Raw genomic sequence first — 15,125 nt, 5'->3', positions numbered from 1 at the left:
CTCAGTATTTATTATTATTGTAAAATACTGGGTGTGCAGTATTTATTATTATTGTAAAATACTGGGTGTGCATATTTAGAGTTAGACTTATTTAAAAAAAAAAAAAAAAAAAAATGAAAGGGGAAGAAAAGTCTTGGGTTTGTTTTACAATATACATTGGTACGAAAAAGTGATAAAAAAAAAACAAACAAATATACAACAAATAAATGTTACCAAAGGCAAGATAAGTTACTCTTCTATCTACTTGGATAAGTTTTTAGTGTTTTTACTCTCTTTAAAACACTTATTTGGTCTGAAAAACAAATGTTGAGCATTAGGCGAGAACAAGAAAAATGGCCGTGAATTCACACCTAAATATTGGAAGTCTTGATAATGATTTAAAAATAAAAAAATAAACTGTGGTGTTAAAAACACATCCAATAAATGTCATGGTAACATTTATTGAGTGGGTTTCTAACATTATTTTGTTTTATTTTGAAGTCATTATAGAAACTTCAAATATTTAGGTGTCAATTCGCAGTCATTTTTCTTGTTCTCATATAACATTGGACTATTCGTTTCTCGAATCGAATAAATGTTTTTAAGATTTGAATTGCTGCAATGTTGCATTCCTCTGCTTGTTTTGAGAAGTATTTCAGTGGAATATACTTTGGCGAAATTGCTCCACTTGTGCTCAGTCAACGTAAATACGCTCAACCAACTCTGCAATCAGCAAAATCCCAACCCTTTAATGTAGAGGTCCTCAAATGCTTAAAAGCTTGCGGTACAACTATACTATAATAGCGAAATTCAAAATTTTTAATATTGAATTTCAAGGCAAACTAATGGTCTCTACTTGATTATCGTATTGCAGTAATGAATATATTAAAAAAATTACGAAAAATGATAAGGTAGAAAAAAATTATATAAGAGAAAACATTTGTTGGGGACAGGACGGTCTGCCGTGTTTTAGACGATCCCGTCCCCATGTGTATTATGGTGAAATGGTTGTATTTAATGGTAGAGAAATTGAAAAGGCGAAAGGTCGCATAATGAAGACAAAAATATACCGTTATATATCAACGAAACAAATGCAATTTATTTGCATAAATATATACAGGAAAGAGGATAGAAAGTGATTAGGAAGAATAAGAGTTCATTGAGAGATAAGTAACGTTACTTGCGGTGACTGTCTAGTCAGGACGCGGTGGTGGCTCATGGCTCCCACCGGAGCGGTGGTTCGTCACATCTTGATTGTTTGAGCGTTCCGCAGAAAAAAGAGTGAATTAAGAGAAACAGGAAGTGACGTAGCTAGGTCGCTCTTCTGAGTTAAAGGGCGATAATCGAGTTGGGCTGAGAGTGTTCAACTCCCACACATTTTTGGACAAAAATTAGCAAAAATAAAATGTTTGGCTAAAAAAACATCAAATAGTTCCAAGGGGAGGTAAATTTCATAAAACTATTGCCAATTTTTAAAATAAATTTTGCATTAATAATCATAAATATGAGTTACTTGTCTTGTTTTTAGCATAACTGAGTTATTTCTCTTGTTATTATGTCACGTGTTCCCAAACATATATGGCAAGGTTTTTTTTTTATGATAAAGATCGAAAACTTGTGTTTTTTTTTTTTTTTTTTTAAATAATATGGTAATATTTAAGTACTTCTGATATGCCAGTTAAGTAGATATCATTGGTTTTCATTGAAATTAATGCAAAAAGTCAGGAAATATAATTGATTTTATTTTATTTTTGAAATCAATTTTTTTTGTTTTCTAGTGTAATTGCACTAGGCTTTCTATTCTAGTAGCTTCTTTCCTTAAATGGCTTTCTTTTGAAATTTCGTCTTTGCTCCCTGTTTTACAAGCCGTATCAGCATGCAAAAATTTAAATGTAATGTGAACAAACACCTTGCTACATAACCCCCTCTCCCTCAGCATACTCTTATAAATCTGGCTCCTTACATCTTAGTGGCAATATGCCTTGTTTAGGATGAGTATATATAAAAAATAAAATTAATATTTAATTGCTTCAAATTGAAAGTTCATTTTGATTCATATATAAAAATTTATTTGATTTGCTAGTAATTGTTTTGCATCAGGCAATGTTATGCCCCTCTCTAGACTAAAAGACTTACGCTATTAATTCCCCCCTTTTTTTCATAGATAAATTTACCCAGTTCAAGTACTTCAACTAAATAAGAAAGTTGACAAAAACTTTTTTTATCATTACTTTCTCCAATTTTCAGTGGGATTGTGTCTCATTTATTGAAAATGATAAAAATGGACAGCATCCCTTATTCACTGGCACTGTTTAACTTTACTGTGTTCTCTCAACTTCCAACATGTCATGCCTCAGCAAAGCACATGCGCGCAGTGAGTCATTATGGTCCTATGACTTTGTTCTACAATCCTGTTTTCACTTGATGAGTAAGCACATTGAAACTGTACATGCAAGCCCCAATCCATTTCTCAGTCGTACTGGATCCTCGCAAAATAGTCTGAAAAATGTTGTTGCACATGGCCCTGCAGGAATTAATAAAAATGTCATCAACATGATGTGCCATATTTGATCATACGGTCTTGAGATACGATAGTGTCTATTACAGATTTCATAATAAGTGGCACCATGTTTAGGCCATATTCCAACCGTGTAAAAAAATAGCTGCTTGAAACTGCCACAGCGCCTTGTCAACATGGATTTGAAGATATGTATTTCACACATCCAGAAGCAATGCATTCATTGTATGTTGCTGCCACTCTCTCCATTTTCGTGTGCACACTTTTGCATTAGCAGTGAATGTATCCACAAAACCATTCAACTCATTGTAATTAAGTACCAGATGCACCTTCTTACTTCTGCTCTTTCATAACTGGTATTGAGGCGATCAGACCTCTAGGTGAGCAGAGCACTTCTTCGAGATGTAGCAACAACCGTCTAATCTGCTACCACTGTGCAAGTACATTGTCATAGGCATCCCTGATATAATCAAGCACTTCATATTCCCACACCTTGTTAATCAGTTCGTTGGTAGAGCAATTGTTGGCCCATCTCTATGGTACAGTCTATTTCATACGACGACGATCATGTTATGCTGAAATCTAGCACATTGCATCTGTTTAGGCTTCCAAAATGTGTTTTGCCAATTCTGTCAGATAAATGTCACCAACTCCTTGATGACCTCAATCCCTAACAATAGATCAAAACCCACCATTGGTTTATCCACAACTAAGTCCTTGATGTCGACAATCAAAACCTTCCCAACCTCCAACTCTGCTGTATCCTCAGTAATTCAACATCCTTCTATCAGCTGTTAGGACTCTCGCTGCCTTCTGTTTTCAAAAAGTGATACAAGGCTTTATGCAGTGGCATTTGCGAGCACTTGGAATAGATCAAAGCTGTGCACTCATGTACTTTAAAGGAAGGGAGTTTCTTTGTCTTCAGTTGCTCAGAGAGGAAACTGATGCTAATGCCTCCTCCCTTTCTACATTTCCCTGGCACTGTAATGCTATATGTCCATAGCTATTGCATCTGAAACAATGTATCTCATGCTGAACCTTGCATATCTGACAACAGCCTGGTCTCTCTTGGCTGTTTAGTAAGCAATCCTTTATGTGGTTGTTACCATCATCGCGTGCTTTTAGTTCTGAAGATGTTCATTTAATGGAAGCACCGACCAATTTTGCAGGGCCTTCATTATCACTCATAATAACTTACATCCAGGGCATCAGTTGTTCTGCCCTTGTCATTTTCATCTTGGGTGAGACATGTAGTAAATGTCTAACATGTTACAGTTGTCCAGAGACAAATGAGTATGTTGGCTAATATTTGGACAATGGTCATTCAACTGAGCCAGACCATTACAGCTTGATAAAAATCTTATCCACGATTGCTTCCAAGTAAAGTTGTCAAGCAACGTACTGGTCATATGCATTAAATGTGTTAGTTGTATACACAGTTATGAGGGTCTGCTTGATTCGTTCTGTGTCTGCTTTATACTCCTAAGTTGCCTGCATATGGCCAGAGCTCCACCTCACAATCGCAATGGCAGGATGTACTCAACATTATCCATAGTGCAAAGTTCGCATGCAAGCTCCACATTTTCAATCCATTCAACAATAGGCATGTCGGTTGAAGCACCGCTAAACTCTGGAATCAGCCAAACATTAAATATTTTGCCCTTCATCACTGAAAGGTAATATACTGCCGAAATAGCTTAAAAATGATAGAAATTGACCTTCCCCCTCATTTCACTGACATCGTAATTCACACCATCTTTTAACTTTAATGTGTTTTATCAACTTCTGACAACACATCATGCCTCAACGTAGCACGTGCATACAGCTTGCCTTCCTAAAAAAGAACTCCCCCGTTTTTCAAATGACTTGCTCAAGATTGTCTAATTTGCATACAATTGGCAAGATTTTTATGTTAGTTAGTGTGACCGTTGAAGACAAAATCAACTTGGTGTTGACATTTTGGTTTCTTTTATTATTCAACGACCGAACCTGACAAGATGAACAGACATATGGACGTAAGCAATATTTGCACTCATTACGATTTTCTTAACAATTATAAAACCCTGAAAATTAGAAATTAATAAAACTGTCTAATTATTTATTAAAAACAGTTGTCCAAAAAATCCATATACAAATGAGCTAACTCATCCAATTTGATTTATCGCAGTTGATTGTTTGAATGCCTGTTGGAGAGAACTTGAATTCCTACTAGATACTGTCTTTCAGTGTCTAAGATTTCTCTGGTATGAGGATATTTCCCCCTACAAGTAAACCCTGACTAAATATTGAAAATAACATAGTATTCAAATCCCAAGTAAAATCCTCTCAATAAGGCATTCTAGACTGGCTTATATGAGGAGTGGTGTATCTTTTCTAAGTGATGTTACCTTTAGTAACAACATTAAGCTGAATACTCCACCAGACCAGATGAATTCTTGTCCTGGAATCCAATAAGATTAATAGACTATAAGAAAGATCTACTATGACAAAGTTAACTGGTCAATAAGTTGAAGGAAAATTAATATTCTTTTTCTTTACTCCTTTGAGAGATACAAGAACTTTAATGAAATAGTTGAATATCTATGGATCTCATATAGAGATCAAGTGTTAGCTCCAGGAAGGGGACCCTTGATTTTTGAGACTGAAGTAAAATAAAACAAAAGGGAATGAGATATCAAGTAAATGTCTGGCATCCAGTGGGATGCTCCATCTTCAGCTAGAACAAAATAAGAAAGTTATTAAATAAAAATAAAAAAATGATACCATTGCATATTTAATGTACATGTGGAAGTGTGATATAATCCAAAGTATAATTAATACAAGATTATAATTCTTTAAACCTTCTAGAAATAAGAATAATTAGTGGAATTAACCAATGGTATGGTCTTTGTTAGAGACGGATGGAAACCACCATTAAAAATAAATTGATTCTTTGAGTGTTGATTTCTTTTACTTTTTAAATGTTACAAGTCACAATTTGTTTTGTTCTTTACCAGAGAAATTTTGATTGTTTTAACTGATTTTAAGCATTTTTTTTTTTTTTTTTTTTCCAGTTTTTGGTATGATTTCAATTGTAGATTATATGACATTTTATTTTATACATTGCTTTCAAAAAGAAAAAATTTTAAGCATGCCAAATTTTATTTGTTGATGAAGAATTAAAAAAAATATATTGATTTCTGAGTTGAAACATTTTTTGATGTTGCTTTATCTATAATTGTAGCTGGTGCTTCTTTACAATAACACCACTATGAATTTTTAAAATTTTTTTTAGTGTGTACTATAATAGTCATAAATTGCTGCATAATTAATCACGCAGTGCATATCATTGATTAATGTTCATACTCCCATAGTGTTCATCACCTTTTAGCTGACAATCAGTTTCATTAATTTCTATCCTCGAGGGGTTGTTGTTGGTGGTGACTTAATAGTAAAAAAAACTTAAAATCTCTGCATTTCCATAACAAATAAGCAGGGTTTTTTTTTTTCAATTTTACTTAAAACTTGATGTGATCACAAATGTCTGCATTTTCTGCAATCCACATTAAACTGGAATGGAAGAAAATGCTCACTAGAATTGAGATTTACATGCATTGATGCAATCAAAGTGCTAAATAAGGTCCATGAAATGTCCACACATCAAAATAGTGAGCATTTTGTGAGGTCATAATTTTAATAGTGAAATATGACAGCACCTGTAATCATATATTGTAATGGGTAAAAAAACATTCCAATGAAAATATTTATGCACCAAACATTGATGTTTTCTTTTTTCTTTCCTTTTGCAAAACTCAATCGTGTTCTGCAAAGTCTTAAGCAAAAACAGAAATTTTCCTCTACAGTCAATGAAATCAAACACCATGAATAAATATTTGAAGATATAAAGAACTTGAATCATAAAAACTTTTTCAATATTACTGAATTCTACATTAAATAACCCTAAAAGAGGTGTATTGCCGTAAAACAAAACCAAATCAATGAAAATATTCACTTTAAAACATTGCTGATATTTGTATTGCATTTTAGAAATTTTTTAAAGCCAAATAAACAGTAATTTTTTTTAAATATGTATTGTTTATTTGGCTTTCAAAAATTTCTAAAATGTTATAAAAAAATTTTAAACAAAAGCAAACAAAAATTTGTTAGCAAAATTCACTAGGATGTTAAAATCTTGATGAATTTTGATTAAAATATTTTTTGTTATTTATATTTTTTTTAATTTATTTTATGGAATTTTATCTGTTACATTAATTAAATTAAACGTGTTGCCATGTTGTTTCTCTGTATTAAAATTATTAGAAATTTATAACTTTGGAATATTAACTCTATAAATTGTCTCATATTGAAAAATATCTGCAATGCTGACTTTTGGTGCTAGCTGGACATGCATGTCAACATAACGAACCTGTTTGAAAAGTACTCCTGTGGTTCTTAGAAGTCAAGCAATGAGCTGAAAAGCTTCATATTACAATCAAGATTTCTGGGAGAAGGATACTCTTGAGATTGGAGCTTGGTTGCAATGAATAAACACGCGTCATGGCGAACAAACTTTGTGAATAATTCGCCATTAGTTGATGGATGATTCAAGATAACAAAAAAAATAGGTTTTCAGATGTCAGAAAGCTTTCTATTCTAACAAGTTCTTTATTTTATTTTTCTTTCTTTATTTTTTGACCACTTGCATTTTGTAATTCCCTCTCTGTTCTATCCGTTTCTCTGACTCTACAAATATGCAAAAATTTAAATATCATGTATACAAGCATCTTGCTGCACAACATCCTACTTATATAGCATAATAATGACGACACTCTGGTTCTTGTTAGATTACTGAAGTTAAGAAACGTTCAACCTAGTCAGTACCAGATGGGTGACCATTTAGAAATACCAGACGCTGTATGTAAAAGGATGTTGACACCTCCTTGCAAGAACTGCAAAAATCTGTCATCATCTCCCAGGAATATACAATCGACTGGGGACCACTTGTGAATTTAATATTCCTGTTAAACTTTCTCCTTTGGGGAAAGCTAGTTCGAGCTACTTAGGACTAATGCCACTTTGGTTCAATTTAGCACCTCATTTAGCAATCCCCTATAAATTTGGCTGTAAATTCACAGTACTTCTTTGTTGCAATGGCAATATACTTTGTTTGGAGTGAATAAAATTTTTTTTATTTTTATTTTAAGGCAAATTTTTCATGGTAGTGTGATTGTAAAGAATCTCCAACTTTTTATAGACAATGTGATGTTCCTGCTGCTGCTTGTAATTGGACTCATTTAAAATAGCTTTTTTTTAATTCATGAAGTTGACAATTTTCTGTTAATGATATGCAAAGAGTTTTAGTTCGAATTGAGCACAAAAAAAAGAGACTAAAGGAAAACTTGTTCTTTTCTTATTGCATGCCTTCCTTTCTTAGTTTATCAGTATTTTTTTTTTTCTTTTTTTTATTTCTTTTATTTCTTTTTACTATCAGATGAATATGTACGGACTCTGCAAGGTATATTCTTGCATTCTATTGCCTCTTCCAGCAAAACTGGTGCTCCTGGTTTAATCCCCCTTAATCCTTTTGATGTTTATTATAACCTCTCACCCTCACTTGCAACAGTCAATTCCAGATGATGTCATATAGCAGAATGTTTATTAGGCTTTTTGATGTTATGGTAAACAATGGATCAAACTGATCAAGCTGATTTAAAAAAATAAAAAAAAATACTGTAAAAAATGATTCGCCATAATTTTTTTTTAGTTATTTGAGACTGAATAAAAAAAGAAAATTATTATTTTTTTTATCTTAATCTAGTTTTCTGTTTTTAATCAAACATTAGTTCTGCAATTCTGTAGATAATTTTTCGATATTGTAAAAAAAATAGATCCATTTTGTGTTTTACTGAATTACCTGACTGGCTACATTTGTAGAGTTAAGATGCCATAAAGCTTTCTACTCAAATAGCTTCTTCTGTTAAACTGCTAGACTTTGGAATTTCCTCCTAGGTCCCTACTTCCCTACTGACATCTCACTGCCCAGCTCCCTACACAGTATCCCTGCAAATCTGGTCCAAAATAGTAACCCCTTACAGCTTAATGTTACTGAACCTTGTTTGGGGTCAAAAACCAGTAAAAAAAAAAAAACAAAAAAAAAAAACAACATATTTTAAGCAACGTGCTTCACATAATAAGCGTTTGTTAATGGGCTGGGAGACCGGAGTTTAATCTTCAGTGAAAGCATGCCAAAGAATCAAATAAAATGGTACGTGATGTCTCCTTGCAAAACTCTCAGCAATATAAGGTGAGGATCAAGAGTAAGTGGTGTAAATCTAGGGAAAGGAGTGGCATGCTCCCCTACATCTTGCAATAGTCAATGAAAAGGAAGTCTTTAATTTACCTTTAATTATGATATGTTTTAGAAGAGAATAAAATTGAGATAAAATAGACACATTATCACAAATGGGAGAGATTCCTGATTGTATGATCTTGCAGTCTTAATTATACAACATAATTATGTTGACACACCAGTATTAGATCACTGAAATTAAACAACTTTGAGCCCTGTCAGTAGAAGATGGGTGACCATTTGGGAATACCAGCCGGACGTCAGCAAGAACTGTAAAAACTTACCGGGATGTACATTCAACTGAGAACACATGACTTTGATATACAAGTGAAATGTCTTCCTTCTGGAGAAACCTGTTAAACCTGCCTAGGATGAGTGCTGCTGTAAAAGAAAAAGTCTTTAATCCATATGAGAGTTGGCAATATTCAACTGTGCTTTCTTCATTGAAGAACATTTTCTGTTGATTCTCAACATTACAAGCAATTATCTCTGTTCGAAGCATGTTTTCAATGACAAAGCAACTCTTTAGTCTGTTTTTTTTTTTGTTGTGTTTTTTTTAGTAGCTTTTTACATAGATACTGTTTTTTCTTTGTTTTTTTTTTTTTACTGAGAATATAATGATGATTTCAAATTGATGTTTTAGCATTTTATTTTAATTACATTAGCCATGTTCAAGAAATTCTTGATTTATATACAACTAAAACTGTGAGGATGTTATCTTGTCAGCATACACATTTCACCCATGCATGAATGTTTTAGACAGAGGAAGGAAGGGTTAATAAGGAACACAAATAAAGGTAAAAGGATTCATCAGACAATTTCTATTTGCAAAAGCAAAATATGACACAAAGTCGTTTTTAATGTGGGGGAAACCAGCTACCTACAAAAAGGAACACTCTGGCAGTAGCCAAAAATAATAATTGTCTCAGTATTAAGGGTTTCTCCTCCATTGACCAAGGGCAAATTAACTTAAGTGTAGCATTAGAACATATACTACACTTTGAGATATTAAATTCTTTATTCAAGTTAAAATTATAATGTAAGTTCCAACTGAACAAAAAACTTGGGCACAAGGCCAACTCAAAAGGATGGGGAAAAAGGAGGTCGTGGTCATCCTTGTCACTCCAGAACTAAACAAAAGTTTCTCTTAGCTAGTATCTTCTTTCACCATAATACCGCATTCACCCTTTCGTGCTGAGGGACGTCCTACTTAGAACCCAATTGTTTAAAACCTTTTTTATTTACGCATAAAAACCAAAAAGATAATAATGATGATACAATAATTCATTTGTGTCGAGGGCTAGGGAAGAAAAAATACAAAGGTGGTTAGTAGGACCCTCCTAACCTCGTCTAGTTGATAGACTGCCTGTTCCACTTCGGTTTGTAAAGGAACCTGAGCTCCTGCAGGCCAGTCTCTAAGTGGGGATGATCTCTAGATGGGACGAAATAGAGAAAAGAAAATTTTGTGGGTGGGGGATGAGGCGTTAGTGATTGATTTCTTTCTCTCCAAGATGGGTGAAATTTAGAGTGAGGGGTGAAAAGAAAAATTGCAGATAGGAGGGGGTGGAGATCTTGGAGGTTTCCTAGTTGGGGAGGGATGAAGCATTCACTCGGCTAGCTAAGAGGCTGAAAATTGATTACACTTGACGGAACTGCGCATTCCACACCTAGGTGGGGAACACATATTCAAATTTGGCTCCTTTTCGTACACACAGACTTGCTCCATGTATCCATCTTCTGTCAAATATCGCATGATGCAGCCTTCTATCACATCTGATCTTCACCCATAGTTGGTGTTTAAAGAAAGCGATCAGATTCTGATCAGAAAAAGACCCCACACCCACCTTGCAGACGTGATGTCCAAATTGTCCTTCTTGCCTTGGCCAGGATTGTAATGTAAACCATTTGTCTTTCCCTGTCCCACAGCAACATTGGACACGGTAATTGGGCAAGGATGCTCGGGATCGATGCGAGCTGTCACCTCGCTGACATACGACCAGTACTGGCGGAGTTTGCGACAATTGGAGAAAGCATGATTAGTCGTTTCTACGGCCATCATTCCGCAATGGGGACAAGCAGGCGACTCCAAAAACCCAGAAATGCATTGTATATTGTTGAGTGGAAGTGCATTTTGGGCCAATTGCCAGGTCATAGAGAACTCTGAATTGTTCAGATGACTCAAATCTGGTACCCAACTCCTCACGAGGCGAATCTCACTCTGCTGCCAACCCAAATGCACGCATAGTGGGTCGTCGGTGCCCCCCCCCTCTCACTAGATCCCTGTGGAGTTCCCTACGGGTAGCAGTCATAAACTCGCTGGACCTTGGTAATCGTTTTAGCATAGCTCAGCACTCTTTTAGAAAGGCAGATTCTTCCCCCCCCCCCCGGCCTCCGACAGCTCTTGATAGAAGAGTCGAGAATGAGGTCGGGAAAGGCGGCAGTAATCGCGGGGTGACATGTTTGATCCTCTTGCATATAGTGCTCAGGAAGGTGTCTCGGTGACACTTCAAGTCTGGCATTCCCAAGCCTCCCTCATACGGACGTTGAATACAGACCTGTCTGCTCACTCAGTGTCTTCCTCTGTCCCAAAGAAGCGAGGACAAGAGTTCGACGAGAGCTTTTAGGTGTTGTGCAGGCAGGGGAAATATGGCCAGTCGGTAAAGGAGGAGAGGAAAGATGTACGTAGTGCATGCCTCAGCTCTACCCTTTAAAGAAAGTTTCCTAGGAAGCCACGAGTTGACTACAGCCTCCACCTTTGACCGTACCTCCGACCAATTTTTATCAAGCTGGAGATCCGGTCCGAAACACACACCAAGGATCTGAACCGGACCATCCTTCCAGCTGAAGGACGCTGGGAGGTTTGCGTTGCCACTCCAAACACCCAACCGCAGTCTGACCGATTTACTGTGGTTTATCTTGGCTCCTGTGATTCTTTCGTACCGAGCGAGCACCTTTGACACAATCATGATGTCTCGGAAGCTCGACACATAGACCGTGACATCATTGCTGAATGCGGATACCTTGGTGGCTGGGCCACCAGGTATAGCAATTCTGCACAGGACCAAATTTGCCTCCTCATGTCTCAGCTTGCGGAGCAGAGACTCCAACACCAGAACATAGAGCAGGGGTGACAGCGGACAACCCTGATGAACTGAGAGATAACAAAGGGTTTTGAGTGCTTTCCGTTGACTTGCATGACAGCCATAGGCTGTCGATACATCACGGAGATCTATTTGCAGAAGTCCAGTTTAGAACCGGTGGCCTCTAAGACAGATGCCAGGAAATGATGGTTGACCCTATCGAATGCTTTGGACTGATCTAAATTGATCAGCGCGGCTTCCATGTCGTCTTCTATGCCTCCCTCTAGGATCGCGCAGATCAGGTGCAAGTTGTTCTGAATCGATCTCCCCTTCACAGAGTAGTTCTGTTCCGGTTCAACCAACTCACCGATAACCTGCAGCTGATTCGACAGGACCTTGGCCAAATTCTTCAACTCTGTGTTTAGCAGAGTTATGGGCCTGCAGTCGTCTAACTCTTCCCCTCCATGCCCGTCACCTTTCTTCAGCAATGTGATCACTCCCTTGGTGACTTTCCCTGGGATGGATCCCTGAGCAAACTAATGGTTGAACACATCTGTCAGAAGAGGCAGAAACATGGGCGACAGCCTCAAATACAGTTCATATGGCAGACCATCGAGTCTCGGCGATCTGTCACATTTGACCTGCTTCAGCACAGTAAAAACCTCCCGCTCTATCACCTGGCCCTCGCAACTAGCTGCTCTAGCTGGCTCGAGGCGGAGAGAGTTGGCCAAATAGTCACTAAACTCAAGGACCAGAAGATCGGGCTGCTGCGTAAAACGCTCCTCGAAATGTTCTCGAAACCCCTCGCAGATCTCCGGAGTCGATTCCAGGGGGCGTCCATCCAGATGTCTGACTTTCGCAATATATTTGTCCGAGTCATGCCAAGAAACCTCACGATGCACGTCCGCATAAGCATTGACTGCTTCGTTGCCTATCTTTCTAAGCCTAGCTCTAACTACTTGACCTTCATAATGCTTGCTAGTCTTGCATAGAAGATCCTGCTCAACTAGTTCCTGACTAACCCTATCATCCTACCCTGTAGTCCGAGTTAGTTTCTACTCTAGCTGCTTCTTCGTCTTGGCCTTATCTAGTGCAAGGTGCTGGGCATACTTGGAGAAGCTTCTAATCTTGGCTTTGAAACCTAACCACCACTTACTCCTGGTAATCGCCCCACTAGTGCCTTTTTGATCCCGGCCCGAAGGCCAGGGACCTTTTTTTCTATTTATTCATCAGACTATTGCCTGGAATAGATGTTCCTGCATGTTTTAATATAATCTTATGGTGCTGTTTGTTAGTTAGCCAATAAGATTCTTTGTTATCACAAACATTTATTGCAGCCAATGGTCACACGTTTATCAGGCAGTTTCACTTGACCTTTAATTTTCCTCTTCATACCTCTATATAAAATATTATCTTTATATTAGAATCTATCAAGATTTTAGAAAACTCAATATACTAGATAGAGCATTTAATAGGAAAATTGATGATGAAAATCAAACTCGAATGACTTACAATATTTATTAAACCATTAAAAATTCAAACAAGGAATTAAAATAAATAATAATCCTTAACCCATGGATTTTCAAAGAAAGGCATTTTACATCAGAGGATGAAAATCAGTAATATATATATATATATATATATATATATATATAGCTGATTAGCATAAATTTGAAAATATATTTACAAAAAACAAAAAAAAAAATCCACCTTTTTTGTGAATTAAAAGACGTCTTCAGTAGAATTAAAGAGAATTAAAGTAAAAGATAAAAGAAAACTCAATGAAGTTATACTTTGTAAGGCCCAAAAGGAAGAATCTGCAATCTTAGGTGTGAATGCATCAGAGTGAAAGCCAAAAATCAATTAATAATAAACTGAGTAATCCAAAAAAAATTATGAATATATCCAATATTCAAGAATTTTGTAGGAAATCAAAATCTTCATATATTAATATTTAAAATGAATGTTTTCCTTTATTTTTAAAATAGTATTTATCTGTTGTTTTTGGGGTTAAAAGTAAAATAATTATCAATACTTGGTGTTTATAAATCGTTTTTCATACTTTTCTTTTGATTTTTGTGATTACTTGAAAAAGTATGATCTAAATTTAAATAAATTTTGCAATATGTTATCATCTGAATGCTGGCCTTTCTTGGTTATTGGTTCACCACTTTTGTTTTTTTTCTTTTGTAGACTAATAAAAAAAATGATTTTTTTTACATACTTTCATCTATGATATATATATAAAATTAATGTTTGGTTGAACTTTTTATCTTTTGTTCAATTTAAAATTTAGATTTCTTATAGCACGCATCATTGTCATAATTTCTTCAGACTTGTTTTGAGTTTATTTTTTTACCATTAAATATATTTCTTTTTAAATTGGGCGCTTCTATACAATCACACTTTCATGAAAAAAGATGCAATATTATTTTATCTTTTTTAAATACCCAAAGTTTTGGATTGGATGCTCTAATAGTCATAAAATCTGAGAATCTGGATGGATTTTGAGAACAGTTTTTGTGTTTTTTTTTATGTTTTTAATTTCATATTTTACTTAAGTTATGCAAGTAGTCTGAAAAGCTTCACCACATACTTGATAACAAAATTAAGTATCTCTCAGTTGATGGTCATTACAAAATTTATAACTAGCTGTAAAAATTGGAGGGAATTTTTTTTTCAAGGTTCACTCCTGTAGATCTGACGTGTTTTTATATTACCCGGCTAATCTTGTGAAAGATATGGCACTTCAGTCTAGATGGTCATTCATTGTAGAGAGGATGTATTTTTTACATCACATGGTGCTGGGGTGCATGGAGACCAGTTGAGGATGACATAATAGATAATCTCAGAAAATTACTAATCCTCTATAAATCCTTCAGTCTATTTTACTTATTACAAGATAATCTATTATATAAAGGGCAAACGTGTGTGTGTGTGTGTGTGTGTGCCCAGCTAAAAGTAAAAAAAACAACAAAAAACTACAAAGCAAAGACTCACAAAGTTGGGGTATTCTTGATCAGCATTAATGAATAGTATATAAAATTTAGAAAAAATTATTAATTCTGTACTTATACAAATGTAGATTGCATCGGAAAATCTTTTTTGTTTGTTTGGAGTTTTTTTTTCAGTCACTTTATATACTGAAGAGAAATAACTAATTTTTTATCAAGGAATTACTTCCTTTATGCCGGCATATTTTTGAGGTATCTATATCAAG

At 35.4% G+C, this 15,125-nt stretch overlaps 1 protein-coding gene across 3 annotated transcripts in view; it reads left to right on the top strand.

Moving 5' to 3' along the window:
* Positions 1 to 15,125, top strand: part of LOC145254584 (nuclear envelope phosphatase-regulatory subunit 1-like) — a 131,171-nt gene that overhangs the window by 90,465 nt on the left and 25,581 nt on the right. The window contains exon 2 of one of the 3 annotated variants that reach the window (XM_080113301.1): positions 7,968 to 7,991. The exons of the other annotated variants lie outside the window; for them this stretch is intronic. Within the exon in view, the coding sequence (XP_079969427.1) occupies positions 7,968 to 7,991 (24 nt within the window). The remainder of the gene's footprint in view (positions 1 to 7,967; positions 7,992 to 15,125) is intronic. 3 annotated transcript variants of the gene reach the window in all.

This window comes from Euprymna scolopes, chromosome 1, assembly GCF_053919585.1.
Source record: "Euprymna scolopes isolate OS-2025 chromosome 1, ASM5391958v1, whole genome shotgun sequence".
Classification (NCBI taxonomy): Eukaryota; Metazoa; Mollusca; class Cephalopoda; order Sepiida; family Sepiolidae; genus Euprymna; species Euprymna scolopes.
Note: the sequence above shows the minus strand (reverse complement) of the source record. Positions and strands in the feature narration are given on the sequence as shown.